This window comes from Protopterus annectens, chromosome 16.part0 (genome assembly GCF_019279795.1).
Source record: "Protopterus annectens isolate FY-2018-M chromosome 16.part0, PAN1.0, whole genome shotgun sequence".
In the NCBI taxonomy this organism is placed as follows: Eukaryota; Metazoa; Chordata; order Ceratodontiformes; family Protopteridae; genus Protopterus; species Protopterus annectens.
The window spans coordinates 223734563-223761030 of record NC_056750.1 but is presented as its reverse complement, the minus strand read 5'-3'; the positions used below and the strand labels follow the sequence as shown (position 1 = coordinate 223761030).

Sequence of the window (26468 nt, the reverse complement as noted above, 5' to 3'; positions counted from 1 at the left end):
TTGATGTTACTGAGTATTTTGATTTGGCCTTTATAAGATTTGTGCTTTGATGGTGCTATATATCCATATGTTTATATACTATATATATATATATATATATATATATATATATATATATATATATATATATATACACACACATACATACATATATAGTTATAAGAGTGAGTATAAGTGGGTGAGAGTGTAGGTGTGAGTGAGTTTATATTTTGCCTTTCTCCTTTTTTGTTGTATATTTGTAATAATACATTTTTGAAGGCTTGTGCCTTTAATTGATAATATTTAAATGCTGAAGTGTAGCTACATCTGGGTTTATACTGAGAACGCCAGCGTGTGAAACTGGTTTGTAGTTTTATCTTCACCTGTAGTCACCTTATGATCATTTTGGCATTTGCAAGAAGTTATTTGTGCTTTGAGAAGTGCTGGAATGATTTTGATGTTACTATACTTTGTTTATTAATTCTGTGCACTCATTTGATGTTTCCTGCACCTGGCTTGGTTCAGAATTCTATATATATATGTGTGTGTGTGTGTGTGTGTGTGTGTGTGTGTGTGTGTGTGTGTGTGTGTGTGTGTGTGTGTGTGTGTGTGCATATGTTTATTTAAAAAATATTGGATTTAATTCTAACCAGCATTGCTAACCTATGCTCAGCACCTACAGTCATCATATCAGTGCTAAAATCTGACCACTATTCAGTCACACTCATTTTGAGGGTAAAATCTAACTTACTTCTGTTTTTTGAGACTACTCCAAGGCATTCACAATCCAGCTAAAGGAAGACCTGATGACATTTAAGCACCTCCTCGTCTTGATGACCCCTTCTCGCACACTTCCACATTTGTGAATGTAGCATGCACTGAGGCTACTGTCCCCATAAGACATAAATACCATGCCAGATTTATGAATGAGTCCTTATAGTGGAATGTGAGTATAAACAAACTATACAATTAGAGGAAGAAAGTCACAATCCATAAAAACAAACTTAATACCCCATCATCTTCAGATAAATTCATAAACATCAACAAAGAAAGAAAGTCTTCTTTGTTATGAACAAGCACAAATCCTTTTTCAGCTATGTCAGAAACCTGAGAGGTAATGCCCAGTAATGCTCAGTGTTAATACATAACAAAAGCACTTACTCATTCACTAAGGACATAGACAACATATTGCTGGACAAATTCAGCTCTAAGGCTACACCCCTAACTCACCCAACTTCCTCCATCTTATCAGCACATTTATACCACCCCTTCTGATCATCTCTGAGCAGATCCTAAATGCTCTCTCCAAGACTAAAATCACTTGCTCCATGGGTCCTGATAATGTGCCTGGCTGTCTTCTTGTTAAAACCAGACACTGAAAGGTAGACTTGCAATTAATCTTATTCCAACCTCAGCCACTTCACTGAATTTGTGTCAAATAAATGGAAAATTGCAGTAGTCTTCCCACTCCACAAGGGGGCTCCACTACTGACCAATAGAGTGCATTATTACAGAACTTATTAAGAAGGACATAGGCAGTGTAGTCTTTGGACTCAAGCCAGATTGTGTTTGTTAAAGGCAGAATCTGCCTTCTGAACATAGTAGGCTTCTTTGAACTTGTCACTGATGCATTAGACTTGGGCAAATCTTTTCACACTGGCTATCTGGACATGGACAAGGCCTTTTATACCATTTTACATTCTGGCATTATCAACAAGCTAATCAAACTAAATATAAATCTGTATGTTACCTACTTGATATAAAAATGGTTAATTGACAGAACCCAATCTAATAGTGTGGTCAGCATGGTCTCTTTGAAAAGAATAGTTATCAGTGATATCCCCCAGGGATCAGCCCTTGGATCATTTCTCTTTGGTATTTACTTCTCTGATCTCAAGGCTGACATCCAGGCCCTGTAGCTGACCAAATCTGCAAATGTCTGCAAACTTAGAGCTATCATTAACTCTCCATCTGACTCCCAGTTTTTTCAGGAGGGATTAGCGTACATCAGTAAGTAGCTACTAGACCATGACCTAAAATTAAATGTCAGGAAAGGCAGCAATTGTGACCTTAGGCAAAAATGGGCACCCATGCACCAACCACATAGGTGACATCTCTTTGAAAGTTGATTCAGCCATCAGAAACCTGGGCACTTTCAATGGCAATGAATTATCCTTTGACAACCATGCATCCACTGTTGTTAGGAAATCCTTTTAACTTATCAAATTAATCACAGAGACATTTTTTTCTTATCTAAAAAACTACTGGCCCTTTTTACTCCTCCCTCATTAGACAGTTAACAGAGTATAAGTACATGTCTAAGTATATGACCAGCTACGGAGACTTCAGCATTTTCTCACTAAGACAATCAAGAACATGACTTCCTTGAGCTAATCAAACCATATCAAAGCACCTTCTCTCTTTTGTGTTTCCTACAGACTAAATAGAAAAAGAAAAGCCAAACCAGATATATCAAAGGCAACTGTAAAAAACACCAACACAGTAGGAAAACAATTTATTGGATTTAGCGCTTTCATCCGCCAAATGGCTGGACTTCCTCAGAATACAAACCAGACACTGAACAAGCAATTAAATACCCACCCAATTAGAGTCAATGGTAATCATGACGCCAAAATAATAAATTCATTGAATAACTGATGCTTGATGCATAAAGATATGCTAGGGTATTTAATTGCTTGTTCAGTGTCTGGTTTGTATTTTGAGGAAGTCCAGCCATTTGGCGGATGAAAGCGCTAAATCCAATAAATTGTTTTCCTACTGTGTTGGTGTTTTTCACAGTTGCCTTTGATGTTTCCTACAGACTCTTGACAGGTGGCCTCTGTCTAGCTTGCACATCTGCAACACTTGATATCCTGAAACACACTTAAGAGATCTTAACATCCACTGAAACATAAATGGGACCTGATGGAAAAATAGGTATATATATCCTAGAGACCCCCTCTTTTATGGGATAATTTTCCTTTGGAGTATTTCCATAACCCTCTTTAAGTGTAACCTGCACAAATGGATAGACAATCATACATACACCTCAGATTTGGCCCCCCTCAATGCCTCATTGAAAGGGTCATAATTAGGTATAATTTATTTATTTTTGATTTCTTTCTATTGTATTTTTTAAAAAAAAGATCAAGAGATGTTAGTTTAGTTAAGATACTGCGTTTTTAACTTATTATGTATTGAGGGGCCAGTTGTGTGAATCAAGCAAACTGGCTCAAGGACAGAACCCACATGGTTAGAATTGCTGGAGCCATGTCAGACTCCAAACCAGTTACAAGTGGTGTCCCACAAGGCTCAGTCCTGGGACCTCTCTTGTTCGGTATATATTTTTCGGAGGTACAGGCCAACACGGAAGGACTGTGGCTGACCAAGTTCGCAGATGACTGCAAACTGGGCGCCATAATCGACTCTCCAGCCGACACAAGCATCCTCCAAAAGGGCCTCATAGAAACAGACAACTGGTGCCAGAGCCATGGCCTCAAGCTAAATGCCAAAAAGTGTATAGTCATCCCCTTTGGCAAAAACAAAGTGCCCACAAATTACCACATAGCTGGTAATCCATTAAGTACAGAAGAAGTAATTAGGGACCTGGGGACCCAAGTTGATAGCAGTCTCTCATTTGATAACTACGTGGTCAAATGGTTAGAAAAACATTTTATATAGCTCACCTAATCATGAAGGGATTCACATCTAGATCAGGGGAGGTCATCGTGCCTCTTTACTCATCCCTCATCAGGCCCATAATTGAGTACAATGCCCCTTTTGGGATGTACCTTACCAGACACCTGCAGCAACTGGAAAGACCCCAAAAGTATCTCACCAAGAGGATCAAAGGGCTCAAACAGATGCCATATGCTGCCCGGTTAAAGAAACCCCAGCTCTACTCAGTGGCATACCACCTGTTCAGAGGCGATCTGTGCCTGACATATAAAGCCATGTCCAACCCGGAATTAATGGACATGCTGCACCTCAGAAAATCCAAATCCCATCGAGCTACGCGCTCGAGAGACTTGAACCTCAGCACTGAAATAAATAGGACATGCTGGAGGGACAGCTTCATAACCCAGGGGCTCCCTTCACTCTGGAATAAAATCCCAGTCCAGGTTAGGCAGAGTCCCTCATTGACTCTCTTCAAGAGGATGGGGGATCGTAGGTTTACCCCGGGTATCACTTCTGTGTCACTGTTAGACAGAGGCACAGTATACTAACCTCAAAAAGGGCATAGCAAAATAAATTTAAAATGGGTGGCGAAAGCCAAACACATTCTGGCTAGGCTTATAAATGCCCTAGAGCAGATAGCCTAGTATGAACCTATGAACCTATGAAGCCTATATTTGCTCTTCAGAAGATATATATCATTCAAAATAATATTTATGTCCAATTACCCAGAAAGGCTACTACAGAACATGCTCAATGCATTTAATATATTGAGACTTTATAGTCTGCAGCTGATATTTCAATTACACACCAAAATTTACTTATTGCCCTTGTTTTATTTTAGTTTTTTTTCTGACAAGTAGTATCCAGGAAAATCATTTATGCTCACCCAGAAGCACATGTCAAATTACATACAAGGCAACAGTAGTAGTCAGAGAATAAAGGAATAGGTCAAAATAACAGAGAAGCAAAACTGTTCAAGAAAGACATCAAATTGTAGGTAGAAACATCCCAGATGCTAAAGAGAGAGTGAGAGAATATATGCATATCAGGCCGCTCGACTTTCTCTGTTTTGGAGAAATGTTCCTATTTTCAGAAGTGACTTACCCTTCCGCTGATGTTATCCATTAATGGAGGCTTGTATCAATTTTCAGTCTTGATTTACTTCTTTACGGAATGTTCTCAGTACTGCACACCACACATGATTTCTGAAGCTATCTAGAATACACAAAACCACATTGTACAGCCAACGTATTAGACAGAGCAAGAATTTAAAGAAAGAGGGCACATATCTTAGATCTCAGTTTTTCAGGAGCAAAAGTAAATGACCTTGTGGGGTAGAATTTTGCAATAAAGATCATTAACGTTTACAGATTTTACACTGATTTTACACTGTCTCTTTGATAATGTGTTTATGTTTTTCCATCATTTTTGTCACACTCTGTTTTTTAAATGTTTTTTTTTTTGAGTAATGTCCTACATTCTTACTGCAAATAGGAAAAAATATGTCATAGTTAGTATTCAAACGTTATGCTCATTAGATGTCCATATTTTTGGCTAGATGTACTTACTTTTCATGGATGTTTGCACCTATTTTCAATGTCTGCAAGTTGAGGGGTATGATACATATGAGTATTGGTAGGAAGTCTTGCATAGTCATTTAGATGCAGGAAGTTTTCAGTTTTATTTCCTTGCAGTGCCAGTTGTTGTCACAAGATGGTGATCACAAACCACAACAAATTAAAAACAATTAAATTACATACTAAGATTATCTTTAAATGCTGAAAGTACCCATGGCTTCTGATTGGTTAAAGGTCTGCTAAAGCACAGGAAATGCTGGCTATAAATCCTGCAGTGCAGTACAGAATGCATAACATTGGTACGTACACTGACTCTGTCAACATACTGCACCAATATGGACAGAAACAGAATATACACATGGTTAATGATCACTGCTGTGTTACTTTCAGGTATGTCATTGAAACAGTGGGGCCTTTATTTATTTGTACACGTGTCTGACTTATCTTGATAACATATCTTTATTATTTTGTTAAAGTAGTTTAAGATGATTTATATTTGAAATGTATTGTCTGACTGGTGTCTATTCATTCAACAGGTGGAGAATGTGCAGAAACTGTCAATCAGCCAGCAGTTTTAACTGCAGTAGAAGGGACCGTGGCTACAATTCCCTGTAATCATTCTATATCAGGTTATCAAAATATCCAGTGGTACAATCAGACTGTAAATGGCACCCCAAAGCTTATACTGCTTACCTATAAGAACCTCGAAAGCTCTGGACGATTTACTGTTAGTGCTGACAAAGGAAACAAGTTCACAAGCCTTTCAATTGCTGACGTGGATGTTAAAGATGCCGGTACAATCTACTACTGTGCAGTGAGTGACACAGTATGATAACACAATGTTACAATAGCACTATATCCCAGGAGATATAAAATGCCTCATTATATATAATACATGAAATGGTTTGTGTTTTGTAATAAATAAATAAGTAAAAGAAAATTAATAGCATTCACTTCAAAGAAAAAATAATAAATTAAATGGTTAATCTTTTGTGAAAAAAACGTACACTTAAAAAAAAATAGTAAATGAAATTGTTCATATTTTGTAAAAATATTGCAATAATTGTATTGTTTTTATGACTCTTATTTTGTCTTAAAAGAAAGAAGAAATTGGCTTGCTCCACAGCACAGAGGGATGAAGCCCAGACTATGACTAGGTGAAGCAGATGACCCAGCCTCAGTTAGTGAAGCTAATCCCTGAGAAGTTGGTTGGGAGTGCTAAGTACTGAGTGGCATTTTTGCTCATTTACCAACCCCAGAACAGATGTGGGGTTTCTGGACAGTAACTTCCAATTCTTAATGAAGACAAAGGACTATACTCTAGTAGCCTATGCATTACGAATGGCATACTGAGTATTAATGGGCAAGTGGCTAGGGCAAAACAAAAACTATCCTAAGCATGAGTCAGGGTGGTGCTGTACCATCACACCCTTATCTTGGATCTTCCTGCTTTCTGGAACCTTCTATGTAAAGAATCATCTGTTTAAGGGGCTATGATTAGACGGCAGGAATTTATAAAATTAAAAATGTCAATATTTCATTTTATCTGCAAAAATCAGTGCATGCTGAGTTATCATTTTAATAATTTAGTTTCATTCAGTTAGTTTCATTTTCAGTTTGGAAGACAAACCTTACTAGTTAAATCAGAAAGCCTAATAAATTATTGGGTGCAAATAGACAGCATCTAATAATTACTGAAATGATAGTTTAGTCTCAGTAGCATCTGACCCTTTTCGTGAGGCTGTGTGACCTAGAATACAGTTATTTAAGTTGTGGGGGGTGGGGGGCAGCCTATCTCAGTACAAACAGGGACCCTTTCCTTACTTCTTAAGAGAACACAAATGTAAATTTGGCAGTTACAGGATGTGGTGACTTTCATTCCATTAGACATTAGAAAGCCATTAACGTGATCATTTTAAGTTAACATAAGTGTGCTTCTTCAATATAGATAGTATTGTATCAATGTGGTGATTTCATTAATACATTTTCCTGAGTAAATAAGGAATTAAATCAAATATAGCCAATCCCATTCACTATTTCAATACAGTGACAAGTACAATTTCTGAAAACGAAGTATTTTTTGGCTTATTGTCAGTTAAGTAATTGGAGATTATTGTAATGAAATTAGATTCTTTAAAGCAGGTATTTACATAACAAAGACTTGGAACATGTTATTCAAAAATGGAAACCGCTTGTGTAAAATGCTGTATCAATATTTTGTTGGTCTGCTTGTTTTTCAGTCTGTGATCCCCTACTGGCTTGACACTGAGTATCCAGCTATGCTAATGGACACCGCATCTGCCCTTCCAGTACCTTTGTAATTCCAACCAGACAATCATGGGCATATCCATTAACCACTACTTCTTCCCACAATTCCTGGGGAGTCAGACTTGTAGCACAACTCCCAGATTCAGGAGAGAGAGAGATGACCTAATGAAGGACTGTGCACTGGGTGCTGAGACTCAGCATAGTTTTGTAGGACAGGTCAGAATCCCTACCTAGGAGGAAGGATACACAATGGCATCAGCATGACTGTCATTCCTACTTACTGACCTGCTGAGATGCAAGGCCCTGGTCTGCACTAGAGGTGACAAAGGCAGCATTTCTTCTTGAATCTTCACACCAGGATAGGAGAACTGACCATCCCATACTGTCTCTCCCTGGCCATCCCCACCAGCACTATGACCCTGTTACCAAACTCAGGTTAACAATGGCACAGACAGACACCTTGTCTCTGTTCCACTGTGCCCATCCTTGAATTAAAATATTTTCTTTGGGAAGCTAAGGCTCCCACTCCTCAACAATTATCTGTTTATGTTTCAGTCTACCACAAGATGTTAAATTATGTTAATGACAAACACAATTATGATGTTCTGAAAACTGACATATTTACTAGTTGTATTTGGCTAAAATACTGTAACTGAAAATGTTGTACCCTGTAAGATACTTTTGCCAATAAAAGGTGGCAGAGACTTTATTCTTTCACCATACATGCACTAATTACCCATCAAGCTGTAACAACCAGTTTGGTATGAGCAGATGTAGAAAATGTGATTGTCAGATTTGAACAATAATCAACACTTTAGCAATGTCAAACAATTATAAAAAATGGCATGTAATTTAAAAGCTTTCTCATGACATTAAACTTCTCTTGGCTAAGTAAACTAATATAGGCAGATGTGAAATTCCCTGATTTCTAAAACATATTTCATACAAAATATCTCAGCTTCCCCTTACCTAGACAAGGATGCATACTTATGTCATTAACAACACTTTATCAAAGAACTAGCTGACATTGCAAGTTGCTTTCAAACAGTTTACTTCATTGTTTACACTTCTTACCAGGACACCAAATGTTTGATAACAAAACTGTTTAAAAAAGGTCTTTTATTGAAATATTAGCATAATTTGTTTGGCAGTTGCCATTTTTTGCAATGGTAATATTCACCACAACAGATGGTTTCAAGGACTGCTGAGGCCTGCGATATACAGAGTGAATAGCTTAACTTACATGAAGAATTGCGATCCTTCAACATTTGTCTAAAATATATCAAAATACTGTCCCTAATCGCCATCTTACATTTAATTACATTACATTAGGTTGATTACGAATGGTGCAGTGGTGCAGCAGTAGTGTTGTCGCCTCCCAGGAAGAGGTTTTCTGGTTTGATTCTTGGCTGGGGTAGCTTCTATGTGAAGTCTGCATGTCCTCCCTGCATTTTTGTGGGTTTTCCATGGGTGTTCCAGTTTCTTCCTATGTTACAAAGACATTCATCTGCAGCATTTCTCCCTGGGCCTCCGTTGAAAATTGGTTGTGTTCCAAGTCGGACTTTCCAGGTAAATAAAGTAGTGGCATAAAATGAATGCAGTTTTCTGTTATTATATCACAACTCATCCTAATGCTTTTAAAACTTCTTCAAATTATATATTTGTAGTACAAATCTCACTGTCATGAAACATGAAGGTATAATCCTAAACTTTTATAATGTCCTAAGGTTATGCTGAATATGCTTAAAACTCGTGATGCACTGTTCATGAGCTGCAGAGAGTTTATTTTAATATCTATTATATTTCATCTGGTCTAAATAAAGTTCCATATAGCCAGCATTTTAACAATTATTTCTGGTTTACTTCTGATTAAGACATTATCCTTAAGGGCATATGAATATTATCCTGTTTTGTCCTTTTTTAATAGTTGCAGTTATTACTTTATGTCCTAATGAAACACGAATTCCACATAATCTACAAAACTGCTTCCCAGTAAATGTCACCAATCCATATACTGAAATGAATAATTAGGTTCCTTTGCACAAGTGAACAGATGCCCCGCAGTATATCAACCTGACTATTAAAATCATTCCAACACCACACTTGTGACAGGCACCTTTTCCTTCCTTCAGTTCAAGACTGAGTAATCCTAAGTAATATTCCCACCCAAGAGCTACATGTGTCTAAGCATGTCTGCGCAACATATCTGCATGTGTCCAAACAGAAGATCTCATTTACACCCTACCACAGCTGTAGTACCTGTAATGCCTTTCCAATAGGACTGCATCCTGTTCATACCTCTGCTATCTACCATTTGAACTATGCCACCTGAAAAAAGCAGTAGTCCACAAGCATTTCAAAAATCACACCTACTTTGACCAACCTCTGGTAAGTTCACCACAGCCCAATTACCCATCTGCACTTTCCAAATGCCTCATAATCTATGAACCTATGAACCTATGGGAAATAACATAAGATTTGATAAATTAATACCCATTTTGCATGTTATTTTCAAAAAATAAGAAAAGCACTGCCTGCTGCTGTTTTAAGTAGTTAATTGCACTGTATTACATTGCATTTGTTAGTTTTAGGGCTGCTGTAGGTAGTTTGCGTAATTCTGTTTCAATTGGGTTCCAAATCAGCTATTCTACATTAAGAAGGTGTTTTTTTGAACCCTTGTGGCAGAAGTATGCTGATCTAACCTGTCTGAGTCGGGGATTGCTGGTTGAAGGCTTATTGTGTGCTTTCCTGACTGGTAGTTAGCTTAAAATATGTTTATTTCTGTTCATATTTAAGTCTCACATTTGCTTAGTGCTGCTCTTTGAGCAGTGGCATATAGCAGTGCCCTGTATAGATGCAAAAGTCTAGAAGCTCGGATTTTATCTAAACTGCTGTCAGCCAAACCTTTCCAAGCTTTTCTGCTACTCTAGTAGCAACTCATTTGCACACTGAGCAGTGTTGACTTATTAATCAACCTTAGCCTACACAAAGTATAGGTCCCTCTTGTAGTCTCGGCATTACCAGCATAGTCCTGCCAAATTAACTTATTCCATTTCATAATAAAATATACAGTAAGAACCTGCTATCATGGACGGGCAGTTTCCCATCATCCCTTTGGCCAGCCTGATAGACATGGCCATCCTGTGGCAATGTAGCAATTGTCTCATTTATACTGACAACCACTTACTCTTGAAACAAACAAATACTTTATGTGAGAGATGTAGTTATGCTATGAAATTGGAGGCAAGTCTCACATAAGGGCAAATTGAATGCCAAACAGGTTATCAGCAGACACACATTTCCCACACTAAATAAAAGCACGACACATAAATCCACATATGTGTATGTACTCACTAGTAACTTATCAAAAGGCCACAGGCCTCCAAATGGAAACCACTTGCACATATAACAATGCAAAAAAGAACCACAACACATAATAACACACACACCAGTGTCTCAACAAATAAGCCCATAAGGCGTAATATCACCAAACCTAATGTATTAGTCATAGGTGACTCCATTGTAAGACACACTGATGTTCCCCTCACCAGGATGGATAATGTGCGGGTTATGGTTAGCTGCCTGTCAGGTGCCAGGATCTGTTAAGTCACTCAACCCAAAAGTACTGCTATGACTCCATCAAAGCCCATGTTGGGGGTGAATAACTTGAGATGTACCTCACTGGACTATATGACAAGAGGCATGACTGAGCTCTCAGATTATGTGTCATAGGCAGGTATAGGTCTAGCCTTAAGCAGTATTCTACCTTCTTCAAGGATGATGCCACAATGCAAACAAAAACTGATTGACTTTAACAATTGCTTAGCTTTTAGTTTCAGTCCAAGGAGATCCAGTATCTGTTGGCCTGGGAAGACATGGTCAGCTGGCCACGCTGCTTTGCCAGAGATGGTCTGCACCTGTCTCCTTTAGGCTTTTGGGTACTGGCAAAAGCATTAGCCACACATATCATGCCTTTTTTAAGCAGTGTCAAAATAATTAAACTCCCAACATAACAAAATCCTATCTAGATAAACTGAAGATGCTGCTGCTTAATGCTAGGAGTCTAAGCAATTAACTGTACTCATTGGAAGCACTCATCATTTTGGAAGATGTTGACTTCTGTGCAGTCACCTAGACATGGTTAAAAGGCATGGAAAGCACTCTGGCCATACAGAGGTACAATGCCTTCCATATGTTTAGACCAGAAACTGAGCATGAAAGAACCAAAGAAGGTGTATCCATTTTCATTAAGGATAAATACACCTTGAGACTGATCAAACAGTATGACTTTCTTTAGCTACTCCATGTATAATTAACTTTAGGAAAAGCCCCCTACCACATTTGAGCTAGCTATAGATACCCCACCATGAAACAGGAAATACATACCGCATACCTGGACTTACTGGAGTCACTTGCCATACAGCCCAACACCCTACTAATGGATGATTTTAGTTATCCTACCGAGACTGGGAAGTATACACATCTGCAAACATGCTGGCTTAGAGGTTGTTGAACTTTATCAATGCAAATGCTTGGAATAACTAGTCAGCACACCCACGAGAGGCTCAGACATCCTGGAGATAGTACTCACTAAGATGGGACAGCATTGAACTCACCCCACCTCCCATGTGATTTTCTCCATTGTAAGATCAGATCATGAATCAATCTCGTTCAATTTAATTATAAGACTAGATACTCCATCAAGCTCAAAAATGCTTAAGAATTTTTCAAAGAAAAATTACCTCCTACTAAGTGATGGCATAAGCCCCCTCAAATGCAGATAACACAGACTCCTATGCAGAGGTGTACACTAATGCCCTGTATAACCACTTAAGCAGTTGTATAGGATCAGCTGTACCTGGCCGGATTAAAACCAGGTCTTGCGGAAAAAACAAGCCACCCTGGTGGACCCCTTGTATAAACAGTCCATACAACAAGAGTAAGAAACTTATGTCCAAGAACAAGAGGGAACTGGCTCAGCAGAGGAAGAAATCTCTCTGTTGCACAAACAAACAAATTAGAGATCTTTTCAGGGCCTCCAAAGCTAATTCTGAAGCAAAAATAGCCACACTAGCTAAGGTTAATCAAAAGGCATTCTTTAACTATGTCTGAAATCTAAAGGTGAATACCCAGCTATGAATTGAACTGCTTGTGGATGTCACTACCTGTACTCAACTGGAGGTAATAGGCAACATGCCAGCTGAAAGATTTGGAGCAAATTTCACCCCTATCCTCTTCAGTCATTCCCCAAATTATACCTGCCACCGTTCGTCAGCTTATTATTTCAAGACAGCTAGTAATCTCAGTGCTCTCCAATGCCAAAAACATGGCATCAGTGGGACCAGACAACATCTCAGGTTGCCTTTTAAAAAATTTAAAACATGACCTAGCAGATCCACATGGAATCCTGTTTAAACACAGCCTGCAAACTGGCTATGTTTCGGCAGAATGAAGGACAGCAACAGTAATCCCTCAGCAAAAGTGGGACCATCAATGAACCCTGGGAATTAAAGCCCCATAACCTTGAATGGCTTCATCTGCAAGGCCATGGAAAGAATCATTATGGACCTTATTAACAAGGGCATAGGTAATCTCCAAATTCTGGATCCAACCCAGTTCTGATATGTTAAAGGTATATCATGCCTGTTAAACATAATTGACTTCTTTGAGAAAGTTACTAAGGCCCTGGATGAAGAAAAGACAGTGTATGCCACCTATCTTGACCTAGCCAAAGCATTTGACACAATCTCCCACTCAAATATTTTACAGAAACTGTCTCATTTGGGAATTAGCAGCTACATTGCCAGATGGGTCACCAACTGACTTACCAATAGGACACATACTCACATACTATAAAATCAGGAGACTTTACCTCTAACAAAAGGCCAGTCACCTTAACAAAACAAAAGTAACAAAGGTAACAAAAGGCATGCCATAGGAGCCTGTGTTGGGCCCCTTACTGTTTGGAATTTATTTCTCAGAAGTCCAGACAAACTTGAGCAGCTTGTGACTGACCAAGATCGCTGTTGATCGTAAACTGGGAGCAATCATTGAGTCCCCCAATGATGTTAACATACTGCTGACAGGGTTAACTCAGAGCAAGGCCAAATATTAAAGCTTAATGCAAAAAAATGTATTATTATTCCCTTTGGGAAAGCTGACATCCCTGGTAATTATATTATAGACTTCAACCCTCAAGTGTAGTCCCAGTGGTATGTAATCTAAGTACTCAGGTTGATAATCTGAACTTTGACCCCCACGTATCTACAGTAGTAAGGAAATCCTTCTTTGTGGCACATCTTATAAGTAAAAGCATCACATCTGGATCTAAGGATGTTATAAGTCCATTATACTTGGCCTTCATTAGACCAATAGTTGAGTACAATGTTCACTTTTGCATGTACCTTGCCAGTCACCTGCAACAATAGGAGAGACCATAGAGATGGCTCACCAAGAAATTAAAGGGTACATGAAGTCTTAATTGAAAAGACTGAAAGCCCTATCATGGTATTCTGTCTCTTAAGGCATGCTAAGGGAGTGATCTCTACATGTCTTACAGGACAGTCTCTGACACGGTCCTGATGGAAATGCTAAACATTCATAAAAGAAACTGCAGCAGGGTCACTCACTCCAGAGATCTTAACCTCTGACGTGAACAGGTCATGCTGGAAAGATAGATACATCTTCCAGAGACTACCACTTCTCTGGAACAAGGTTCCAGTTCACATGAAACAGGGCCCTCCCTTACCCTCTTCAAATGTAACCTTGATCAATGGATGGGTGACTGCAAATTCACTTGTGGGGTGGTGCCCATGTCTCTCCTGGACAGAGGAAGTCAGTATTAACAACCACAGACCCCTATTTCTGCAAACGTCACTTACCTAAACCACTGACAATTGGTGTAACTTAGGATAAATATGTCTAGGCTTGTAAGGGCTCTAGGTCCATTAACCTAGTAACCGCCTATGAACCTATGAATTCGTGTATGATATTTGGGCTGCCTGTTTACTTATAAGCAGAATAGTTCTTCTTAATGGAAACAGGAAATGCAGTTTTAATGCTGTGGGGTATGGGAATGGTTTAAGGACATTTTCAGACAGAATGCTAAAGCTCTAAGTCTGTGTACGACATGGACGCTGGTAACAATTTAATTGTTTTCTGCTCACTCCTTTTCTTTTCATTTAGTAACATCTTAAGAATGGGACATATCAGGGTGGGTGTGACCAAGATAGCTGAGTGACAACAACAACAGTTTTAAGTTCTGTAAGTTCAGTTCAGATTCTGGCAAAAATAACAGTGAAAATAATAATCTTGAAGGATTTTAAATAATTATAGACTTTAAGAAAGAAGGAGAAAGGAAACATCAAAACTTCATTTAAAATTTATAAAACTCTGGTCAAATTTCAGCACCAGTTTATTAACAACTATGAAACAGCAATATGAGTTACTCAAAGAATGGCAGCCAGGATGTAAATATGAAAAAAAATACATTCCCTGGTAACAAGTAAGCAAGACATTTCAGTTAAATAGATAAACTTGACTCTAAGATTGAAAGTTTTAAAGAAGATAGTAAAAAAGAGGTTGACATCCTCATTAACCTTATAAAACAAGAAAATGGAAGATGCTTTAAATGACCATGAAGGGAAATTTTCTGAAGCTAAGACCGATACATAATTTTTATTAATGCAAAATAACTGCCTCTTTGAAAAAAATATGAGTTAAAAATAGACAGAGGAGAAATATAAGACAATATGGGAGTCTTGAGAAATGTGAGGGAGATGATATGATTGAGTTTTTAACAACTTAGCTTCACAAAAATGTAAACATACCTGAAGCCCTATCATCGGGCATTGAGAGGGCTCACAGATCCTTAACTGTACCATCAAAAAATAAAATGCTCCTACTTGTTCCATCCTGGTGAACTTCATCTAGACTATGGAAAAAGATCTAATACTGAAAACAGCCTGGTCTAACCCTTCTATTAAAACTAGAGACAATCTAATAAGACTAGACAATGACTATTCCATAAAGGGATGAGTAAAAGAAAAGCACGTCTTCCTTTTATTAAATAACTCAAGAAAAATGGTATGAAGGTCAGCCTGCTGCTTCAAGAAAGAATTAAAATGACTTTGACAGATGGAATAAAAAATATTTGACACCTTAGTAGAGGCGAGATCTTTTCTAACAAAATTGTCACCCTTCACAGAAGACATGGGCCGGGATTCATGAATGCCTGCTCATCGTGTTAGCTTGTGTGAATGATGATCAGTGATGAGCATGGAGTTTGCCATTCATGAAGCAACAGTCACATCATGGCCAGCTGCAAAACAAGGCTTAGCAGCAGTATATGCTAATTATCATATAACAAGTCGTGCTTCTAATGAAGCAAAAAACGTCGAGGATCAATTCTGAAACACATAAAACACATATGAATATGTCAGGCTAGCTTTAGCTCTGAATTCTAACACATGCAGGAATACAGCCATGGGAAAACTTTAAAGAATGTTAGGGGTTGCTGTAGCCATTCTAAATTTGTCACACAGAAGGTGCTGCTGCCGCAGCTCCTGCCAGATGCCACCATCTGAGACTTTGTGTTTTTAGACCATGTTTGATCTACAATGGGCTATGGGAAATAGAAATGCTCATCAACTACAGGGTAGCGAGGGACACCACACAGGAAATAGGAGACATCTTCCAGCCCCATCTGAGACCCCATGGGAATCATGCAGATCCCATCCTAGTGGATACTGAGATGGGTGTAACTTTACATGTTTTAGCTGCAAGGACTTTTCAGTGACCTTCAGGGACACATTGGGGGTTTCTGCCACACGAATACTCCACCTGTTCTTAAATGTAATGCTTTAGCACATGGGGCAGCATATCTGGTTTTCATGTGCTCCAGAGGAAAGAGCTGGTTCAGTGCAACATTTCTGTGTCATTTCTCTGTCACAGTAGCTCATCTCCCTGTACAGGGGCATAGATGGCACCCATATTGAATTAAGAGCCCCACTTGGTGAAATGGGAAAGATATATGTGAACAGGAACAGTTATTCCACAGGTGGTGTGTAATGCACAGGGTATCATCTATAATGTGTGTGACAGGTGACCCAGGCCATTTCCACAACTCCCACATATGACAAACCTCTGGTCTGCACCCAAGGTTTGCAAAGGGTGATCTGTCATAAGAGCATCCTAGTGGGGGATGTAGGATATGCCCTAGAACCATGGCTCATGACTCCTATAAGTAGCCCACACAGCCCCACCAGGCAAGCTTAAAACAGTGCAATTCACAGACTAGAAATATTATAGAGAGTGTGTTTGACCTGCTGTCTGGATACATGTGGCGATGCCGTACAATATGATGCTTCACCTCTGCCAAAATATGGACTGTCTGTGCTATCTTACATTACATTATATTTTTAAAATATTTGCAACAGGGTCACCCATTACGGTGGAACACAGTTCCTAGAATCACAGGCAGCAGTAGCTGACACACATGTGGGGTTAAATGAGGAACCAGCAGTAGGGGACAATCATGGCAAATGGGAGCAGGCACAATATGCCATGTCACTGGCTAAGAGGCAGCAAATTGCACATACACTCCTCACTTAATTAACATAAGAGCTAAGCAGGTGCATACAGTAATATTGATGCATACAAACAGATCAGACTTCGCTTATCCATGCAATTACTGGCTACTGTGAACATCAGACATAGACAACTCCAGGCTAGGATGTTCTCAGGAACAGTAGCAAAGGTGTGTGATCAACATGTCACAAAGAAATAGTACAATACCTAACTAGAAGTAAGCATGAACTAAAAATTGATTATGCCTATACAGGAATATTATAACAATAACTGATATATTCAGCAACTCTAGATACCATTGATAATGCATGCAAATAAATCATCAGACATAATAAGTCCATGTCAGACAACCCCATAGAGGTTAGGATAATCGCAGCCACATCTTCACAGTTAGATGACCAAGATATCCATACAAATATGAGTACAGAATGTAAGCACATAAGTTAAGACACAAATAGAAATTTGCATTTGAACAGTGCCAAGAAGGAATTTTGCCTAAACCATGCATTTACTGCTCACTATGTGCATCAGACATAAGCAGCACAAGAGAGACACCCCCCCCCCTCTAGAAGTGTAGGGCACTCTTAGCATCACCTGTTCAAGTCTGTGAGCAAGATAAGAAAGACATGTTCTAGTTATACTACTGCTAATAATAATAATGTAGAAGGTAAGCATAACAAACAAAATAAAAATGACTAAACAAGCATTAGCTGGTGACTACATGCATTGCACATAGGCAAGTCTGACACAGATTGTACAAAGGGCAAGGCACAGTCATTATGTTTTTCACTGTTGCACAGTGAGTGTGTGTATGTGTGTGTGTGTGTGTGTGTGTGTGTGTGTGTGTGTGTGTGTGTGTGTGTGTGTGTGTGTGTGTGTGTGTGTGTGTGTGTGTGTGCACACAGGATGGGATTACAGGAGGGCATCTTACACAGAGGAAGTGTGTAAGAGTGAGAGCTGAGCAAATTGCAAGTATGCACTCTCAGGGCCAGCATTCCCAGATGTCAAGAAGTTCATTTTGAAGTGTGCATGCATGTGTGTGTGTGTGTGTGTGTGTGTGTGTGTGTGTGAGTGTGTGCGTGTAGTGTATGTGTGTGTTTGCAGAGAACAGATACAGGATTTGTGTCAGCACTGTGTTTTGGCATCCTGGACAGGTGTGAGTCATGCATAATAGAGGATCAAATTTGTTATGGATGCTCCATCACCATGTGATCTTTTTCTGTCCAGAGATGCACTACTGGTTCCTTGACCCTGGCTAGAAGTCAGCATGATACATGAACATAAATGATGTCTGCTGTATGAGCTGTCATCACAACTATGTACATGGCTGTGATGGTCATGTATGTCTGCACCTGCTACCTAACCAAATCTACACACCTACCCCCTGTTATTCCTGAGTACATCCCCAACACTCCTGCCCCATAAACGTATAAAAAAGGCACTTGCCTCACAAAAAAAATATGCTCTGCTCATAGCTCTTATGCTCTGCTCATAGCTCTCTTCTTTGCCTATGTGTGTATTACACACTTGATTTGGTCCAGATGGTCAAACCACATTATTAACATGTTGTCACAAACCCTTTTATGATGTAGTTATCCAGATTTTCCAAATTGTTTGTAGAAACTTAATGTTAGCTTATGAATAATGGGATAACTATGGCAATCTCACACTACCATCTTGCTCATTCCGCAATTAAACTCCCAGTTTCCTACCCTCTGTTTGTTCCTCATTTTCACCATTTGCATTCAACCATATTTTATGCCTTTAATCTGATCAAAAACTAAATTCACACACCAGGCAAAGACATGTCCAGAAATGGCCTATAAACAGAAATCTCTATTTTTGTCCTCAGCATTTGCATGATGTGTGGCACTAAGCAGAAAAAAAAAAAACTACTGCTACTTCTCATTCTGTGGCAAAAGCTCAAAAAATAATTATAGTTACACTAATATTTTGCCATCAGTCATGCAAATGAGCATGGCAGCAGTGCACTTCAGTAAGTGATTCAGACAGACTGTAAGTAATGACAGTGGGCTCTAATACTTATTTATACTTTATTGGGTCAATATAAACTTGATGCACTTAGCGCATTGATATATCCAGTGGAGGACATGATTCTCTTACATTTTCCTTCCCAGGTTCACAGTGTGTTCTACTGAACTTATGCAATCACAAACAGCAAGATTTAAATGATGCCCTCATAAATAGAAGACTTACTTGCATTAATGAATCATGCATTGTTTTTTAAGCAGGACTGGCTTACTCAACAGATGTGATGTGTATAATTCAACCTATTGATAACATTTACATGGCTGAAGGATTTTTATCTCCTTTAGGGAATTCATATATATTGCAACACACTGCTCAAGTTATCACTTCAACAGTATACTTTCTGACAGCTATGATATGACTCCTCCTGTGGCATCGGCAATTGATCTGCAATTTTGGAGAATGTGGGCATAATTAAGTAGGTGTTCAACTCAGACAATGTTTATCTTCTGTGAGTGTGTAAGAAAATTGTGAGAGGCAGGAATGACTTATTCAACAGATCTGATGGGGATAACTTAACCTAGTTAACATTTATATGACTACAGGATGTTGATACCTTTTAGGGAAAATATATGCATTCCAACACACTGCTGACATTATCCCTTCAGTTGTGTGATTTCTGACTACTTTGAAATGTGCTTTAATGTACACCTCCAAAGAATATGGACTTTAATAGGTAGGTTTTGGAATATGGCAATGTGTATATAATATGACTGTGTAAGTACATAATAACAGTCAGGAATGTGGTACTCAAATTTTGTGATATGTAACATTCTACTTTGGGCAATATTAACATATATGAAGGGTTTTAAGCCTCCAACTGTTGTTCATCCTTTTATAGGAGCCTATATGAATTCAAACACCATGAAAAAGATATCCCTACCAATGAGTGCTTTCTAATCACTGAGACGTAACTTTTTCTGTGGTGTCAGCAGTTAGTGCACAGCTCTAAAGATTTTAAAAATATGTAAGCAGGTAGGTATTCAAATCCAGCAGATTTTAACTACTATGATAATAGGCAAAACTGGCTTACTCTAGAAATGCTTATGTGTACAATTACATTTCATGTTAGCATTTACACATGGAAAAGGTTATTATCTCAAAATTGATGTATCCTTTTCTTCAGGAAAACATATGTATTATATGACATTTCTCAAGTTATCCATTCAGCTGTGTGCTTTCTGACATCTGTGATATGAATTCCTCTTTTAATTTCTCCAAATCTTTTGGGTTTTTAATACCATGATGGGAATGGACCCCATTCCTAAGTCAAAGTATGATTAAAGTTCATGAAATTAGTATTGTTTCAATCTTTGATGTCAGCCAAAAGTGCTCTTCACAGCACCCACAATGTGCCCAGTAATGACTCCTTCTGCAATTGGTAGCATATCTAAATATGATTGTAGACTCTTTTTTTATAAGACCCGTTGCTACTACTACTATTGAAACTATCCGGGTATCTTTCTTTCACATTGTCTCATTTCTGCTTACAAATCCTGATATTTTATGACTTTGTGTCTCTCTGTACACAGGACACTGTATTCACTGGGTGTGGTGATTTCAATGATCAATGCTACTTTTGTCTTCTTTTCTTGGATCACTATATCTGGTTTTCTAGTATCTATCTTTTCAACTGTTGGTAATGGATGATCCCACATGATGTAGGCCATCATTTTCTATGATGCTTTTTGGCTGATGTTTCCAGTGTTTTCCAGCCACTTCAATACCATAATGTTTGCACAATCCTCAGTACAACAGTCTCACTACATTATTATGCCTTTCAGTATACAGTCCTTCTGCTATTAGTATGTCAGAACCAGCAATGAGGTATTCAACTGTTTCCAATTCTGTTTTACAAAACCTGCATTTGTCTGTTTCTCCCACATGTTCAATAGATTTTGTAAGCCAACATGTACATAGCCCACTGTCTTGTGCTGCCAATATTAACCTTTCATCCCTTGGTTTGAATTTGCCTCTCCTTAACCATTCCTGCATTTGTTCCTGATCAACATGAGGTTTGTTCAAAAGTTTTCTATACTTGCAAATATATTTATGCATTTTCCATATTTCTTCCCCTCCTATCATATTTTTCTTTTGTTTTTTTTTTTGGCACATTCAGTTGCTGCCTGGTTTTTATCCACTTGTGGTTGGATTTCCATTCCTGCTTGACACCAATATGCTTCTGCTAGCCTAAGCAGGGAAGTCATCTTAGATTTATTCTCTTCATGTTCCATAATTTTCATTACATTGGGACTTTGATCTGAGGAAGCGCACTTTCGGTGCGTGAAAGCACTTATCTGTCTGTTATTTTATTCATTAAAGAGTTCGTGTATGGCATTTTGAAGTGGTTCTTGTTTCTTGGTTGCCGAATCCGTCAGTGTTCCTTACATTACATTTGGAACTTGTGAGGTTAGAAGATATGTGTGGAGTCCCATGATTGCAGATCTGCATATCTATATAATATTGGTATGCACTGATTTTTATAAATAATTTGGTGAGCATTAAGCAACCTTCTTGTTTTTCTACTTAATCTATACAACATGTTTTGGGGCCAGTCAATCACTCCAAACCTGTACGTTAAGACTGGAAGAGCAAGCTGGTTTATAGCTTGGATTTTTTTCCTAGATGTCAACACTATTTACAGGGCTATTTTAAGTCTGAAATACTCCTTACTAAGTTTTATTCACATTTGTTCTTGTTTTATTGTTGATCCTTCATCAATTCCCAAATATTTATGCACTCCCTCTTGCTCAAGTTTTTTTATATCACATTCCTGTCCCGGACTGATATTTTCTTGGTGCTGCAATTTTCCTGCTTTAGAGGTTGCTTTTGCACATTTTTCAAGTCCAAATGACATTCTTACATCATCTGACAAAGATTTAACAACTTGGAGCTGTACTTTCAGTTCCTCATCTGATGAGCTATACAGTTTTAAATCATCAACAAAGAGAAGATGAAAAGTCTTTACACGTTGTTGTTTTCTAGGAGCCAAATTGTAACCATAACCTAAGTTGTTAAGTAGACAGCTTAATGGGTTAAGGGTAGGGCAGAATAGCAGCAGTGATAGAGAGTCACCCTGGAATATCCCCCTTTGAATTTTTATCCCTGGGATAATAATTTGTCCTATATCATGGCTTAAGTGCAAAGAGGTCTGCCATTGTTTCATGGTCACTGTAATGTAGTCGTTCAGTGTATACAGCTTATACATTTTTAAGCAGTCTTTTATCCATGAATGTGGGATACTAGCAAATGCTTTTTTGTAGTCAGTTCATGCCATACTTAAATTCTTCCCCTTTTCACAGTTCTCCACTATGACTTTAACAGCAAATGATTATTTGTTCCATATGACTTTCTTTTATTGCCCTTTTGTTCTATTGCTATAATTGAAATTTCTTCTAAATGACTATAGACTCTGTCGGCATCAATGCCAGTGTATAGTTTATACTTCATTGGAAGGCAAATTATTGGTCTATAATTTTTAGTGTAGCTTGCAGCTTCACTCTTAAGTAGGAGCATTGTTTTTCCTGTTGTTAGCCGGTTTTGTGTCTGTTCGGGGTGGGCTTATAAATAGTTCTTACTCATGGCTAAATCTTCATGCAAAGATGTTAATACTTTTAACCAGAAGTTAGGTACTGCATTTGGGCCTGGGGCATTCCAATTTGAGTCTTTTCTTAACTTTGTTTCAGTCTCTCTGGCTGTTACTTTATCCCATTTCATATCCTGTACCTTTAAACCTCTTAGTCTTTCTTTAACTTTTTTTATCCATTTAGCATCTTTGTTGTGTTCCACAGAATCTTCATAGATACTTCTCCAAAATGCATCTATTTCTTCTTTTTCTAGTGGTCTTTCAATTTCTTTTACCTTGTTTCCCAATTCTCTATAAAATGTTTTTGGGTCATCAATAAATTGCTTATTTTGTGCTTTTCCTTTATATTTATCTTTGTATCTTCTAAGTTTTTCCTGCCTGTGCTGACATTTTTAGTTTGTTATTTGCGATAGTCCATGATAGATCCTGATCTGTTCTAATACTGGACATTGCTTTTATCATGTTTATCTTTCTAAGTATTTTTGTTGATCTGTTCCCTCTTCTTTATGCCTCTAACAGTGACACTTCTTGTCTTAGTTGCTTTATAGTTTTCTCTATTCAATACTTCCATAATGGTATTCAATTTCTTCCATTTCTCTCCCTCACTACCATGCCTTCTTGTGGTAGAACTTTATCATTTATTAATTTAGCTGCACAGTAATATATCATGTTTATTTCTGTTATATTGCATGGATCTCTATGGACAGTCCTAATTATTGTGTTCATTTGTTTTATCAAACTTCTGACTTTTTGGGTTTTATTAACCGTCTGCAGTCTATTTCTTTCATTGATCTTAATATGTCTATCTCTATTAATTCAAGCAAGTCTTCTCTTACCTTGTTTTCTTCTAAACTGATGGCACATTTTTTCCCATTTCCCATGGGCATTCTATAGAATATTCTATTGCATCTTCCTCTAGCATATTCTTTTTAATTTCATTCTGTGCCATTTGTTACTCTGTCATATAAGAACTCCCTGGCCTATCACTCCTCAACATTAACTGTGTCACAGTTTTCAAAGTTTCCTGTTCCTTCCCTCTGTCAGCTTTAAGTGAATGTTTAGACCTTATATGGCACCTGATTAACTACTGCCCATTCCAATGGTTTCCCTTTAATTTGGAGTTCCATTGCTCTATCCTTTTGTGATGCTTTCTGAATTAGATTTTCTACACTGAATCCTTCACTTTGGAGGTACTCCATAACCTCAATTTCTATTTCTTTATCTCCCCCATTACTGATCTCCTTTTCTGCTTTTCCTCTTTGTCTTCTTATTTTTTGTATTGTACAGTTCTCTATTTCTGGATTGCTTTGCCTGTATTTCTCTTCAAATATCTTTGGTGCTGCTCTTTTTGTATTGATAAGTTATGCTTTCTCCTTTGCATAGATATTACACCATGCTAACTTTTTTTTCTTTCCCATGTCCATATTTCTTATTCTGACATCTCCTGATCTTCCTGTTTCTCCTTACATTGGTGACTCATTCCATCATGCTGTGATGTAACCTATGTAAGACCTTCTACATCAAATACTTCACTTCACAGGCACTCCATAACTTCAACTTCTATTTTTTAGCTTCTACTTTACTAATCTGCTTTTCTACAATCCCTCTTTGTGATAATATTTTTTTATTGTGAAATGTTCCATGTCTGGATGAGTTTGCCTGTATTTCTCTTTGAATATCTTCGGGGCTGCCTTCTTTATGTTGATTAATTTGGCTTTCACCTTTACATAAATATTGCACCATATCAAATCTCTCTTTCTTTGCCATGTCCATATTTCTCTTTTATACTTTTGAAAAATATCTAGGTTTTGTTGTTTATATTTTTGCACTTCCTCAGATCCTTCTTTTTCCAAACAGATCAAAGTTTCTTGGTCTATATATTGTTTTTCAAAAATCTGTTGTATTGATGACCACACATTTTTATTTGATACTTCTGACAGTTTTTCTTGTGGGAGTACTTTTCTTTCCTCCAGTTTATCTCTTAATCTTTTTGTATATCTTGTGTCTGAAAATTCTGGTCTTTCTGCATAATAGTAACAATACATAATTTCTTTCTTATCCTCAGTAGTCCACTCTATTGTCTTTATGGCTCTTCTTTGGCCTATCAGTTTATACAAATTGTGTGGACTGCTACTTCCTTCTACAACAGGAGGGCCATCCTCCCCCTGAGCCTGGCCTGACCCCATTGTAGGAATGTTTCTGTATTTTAAGGATTTTATACTGTCATTTTTTTCCAGTCCTGGCAGCAGCACTCCTTCCAGGACCGGGCACTTTTTTATCTTTGGTCTTGCACACCCAGCTATCTTTTTTTAATTTTTTACTCAAAAATGTTTTCATTATTTTACTTCAAAAATTAACAATATTTAGTTTACAGAATAACAAACTATATAGACTATTTACATTGGCCTGAAAGTAGTTTAAACAAAATAAGAGAAGATACACAGGTAGAAAAATTATATTTAACTTCAGGTCTTCATTTTAACAAAATTAAATCTAATTACTTAATATTAAATAAAAATAAAGACTTTTTAACAGATGGAAATCATATAATTGGCAAACAAGTCTCTACTCTAGATTATCTACGTATCACTCTTTGCAAAAATATAGAAGAAACTTTAAATATAAACTAGAGCAATATTATAAACATGATAAATACTTATGTAACAAATCGGAACAAAATGAATATAATTTTTGATGTTAGACTACAAATAATAAAAGCTATACTTTTACCAAAAATCTTTTATATAGTACAATCTATTCCTAAAATACCAGATTAACATTTTATAAAGAAAATTAATATTCATATTAAACTTGCTTTGGTATCCTAATAGGAATAGAATAGTCTTCACATATCATATTAGACCATAGGGTCAAGGGGGAATTTATCTTCCAGATATTGAGGCTTATATTAAAGTTTCTATATTTAGAATTATAATAAACTGGATATACCCTAATTATTCTTCTAATTGGGAAACCGTACATACTATTATCCACCAAAATGAAAATTTCATAATAAAAAAAATCTTATGGCAGATGATCAAACAAACAAACTATGGAATATTATTTGCATAGGCATTCAATATAATATAATATAGTAAAACCTACTAATCTAAATTTTATAAATTACATTTTTAGCATTTTTAGAAAATTTGTTATTGCCAATATAGATATAAAGTTATGGATGGCCTTAATAATGCATTTTAGCTCCACAACTTTTTTTTCAATAAAATACATAAGAATATACTTGTCACTTGGCAAACAAAATATTTCACTTGTTGGCTACACTGTATTAATAATCAAAAGGTTATGGATAATCACCATATAATGAATGCATATGATCTTTCTTCTGATTGGCTAGTTCTTCAATGTGTATAGATATATTCACAAAATCTATGCAGAATAATTAACAACTCTTCATTTAAAGTCACACCAAATTTTATAAAATATCTGAATGATATTATATATGAAAATCACAACTGGAAAATAGAACCTCAAAATTGTACAAAGTATTAATAAATTACAAAGTTAAAATTCATCAGAATTAATGAAATTGTATTACCAAAGGACATTCAATAAATTTAACTGCAGAAAGTAAAACTAATTTATTGTATTCCATTAAAGTAACTTTTCATATGCAATTTTGGAAAATATACAGCTAGAAATTTCAGCATAGATCATTTTATACTCCCAATAGACTAGCCAAACTTGATAATACCAATAATTCTACATGTTGGAGATGTCTA

General features: G+C 37.3%; 1 gene segment (V, D, J or C); it reads left to right on the top strand.

Annotated features, from left to right (window-relative positions):
* Positions 1–5541: 5541 nt before the first annotated feature.
* Positions 5542–6102, top strand: LOC122790504. The segment is given in 2 exon segments: positions 5542–5624; positions 5771–6102. Coding segments are annotated over 2 exon segments (351 nt in total).
* Positions 6103–26468: the final 20366 nt, after the last annotated feature.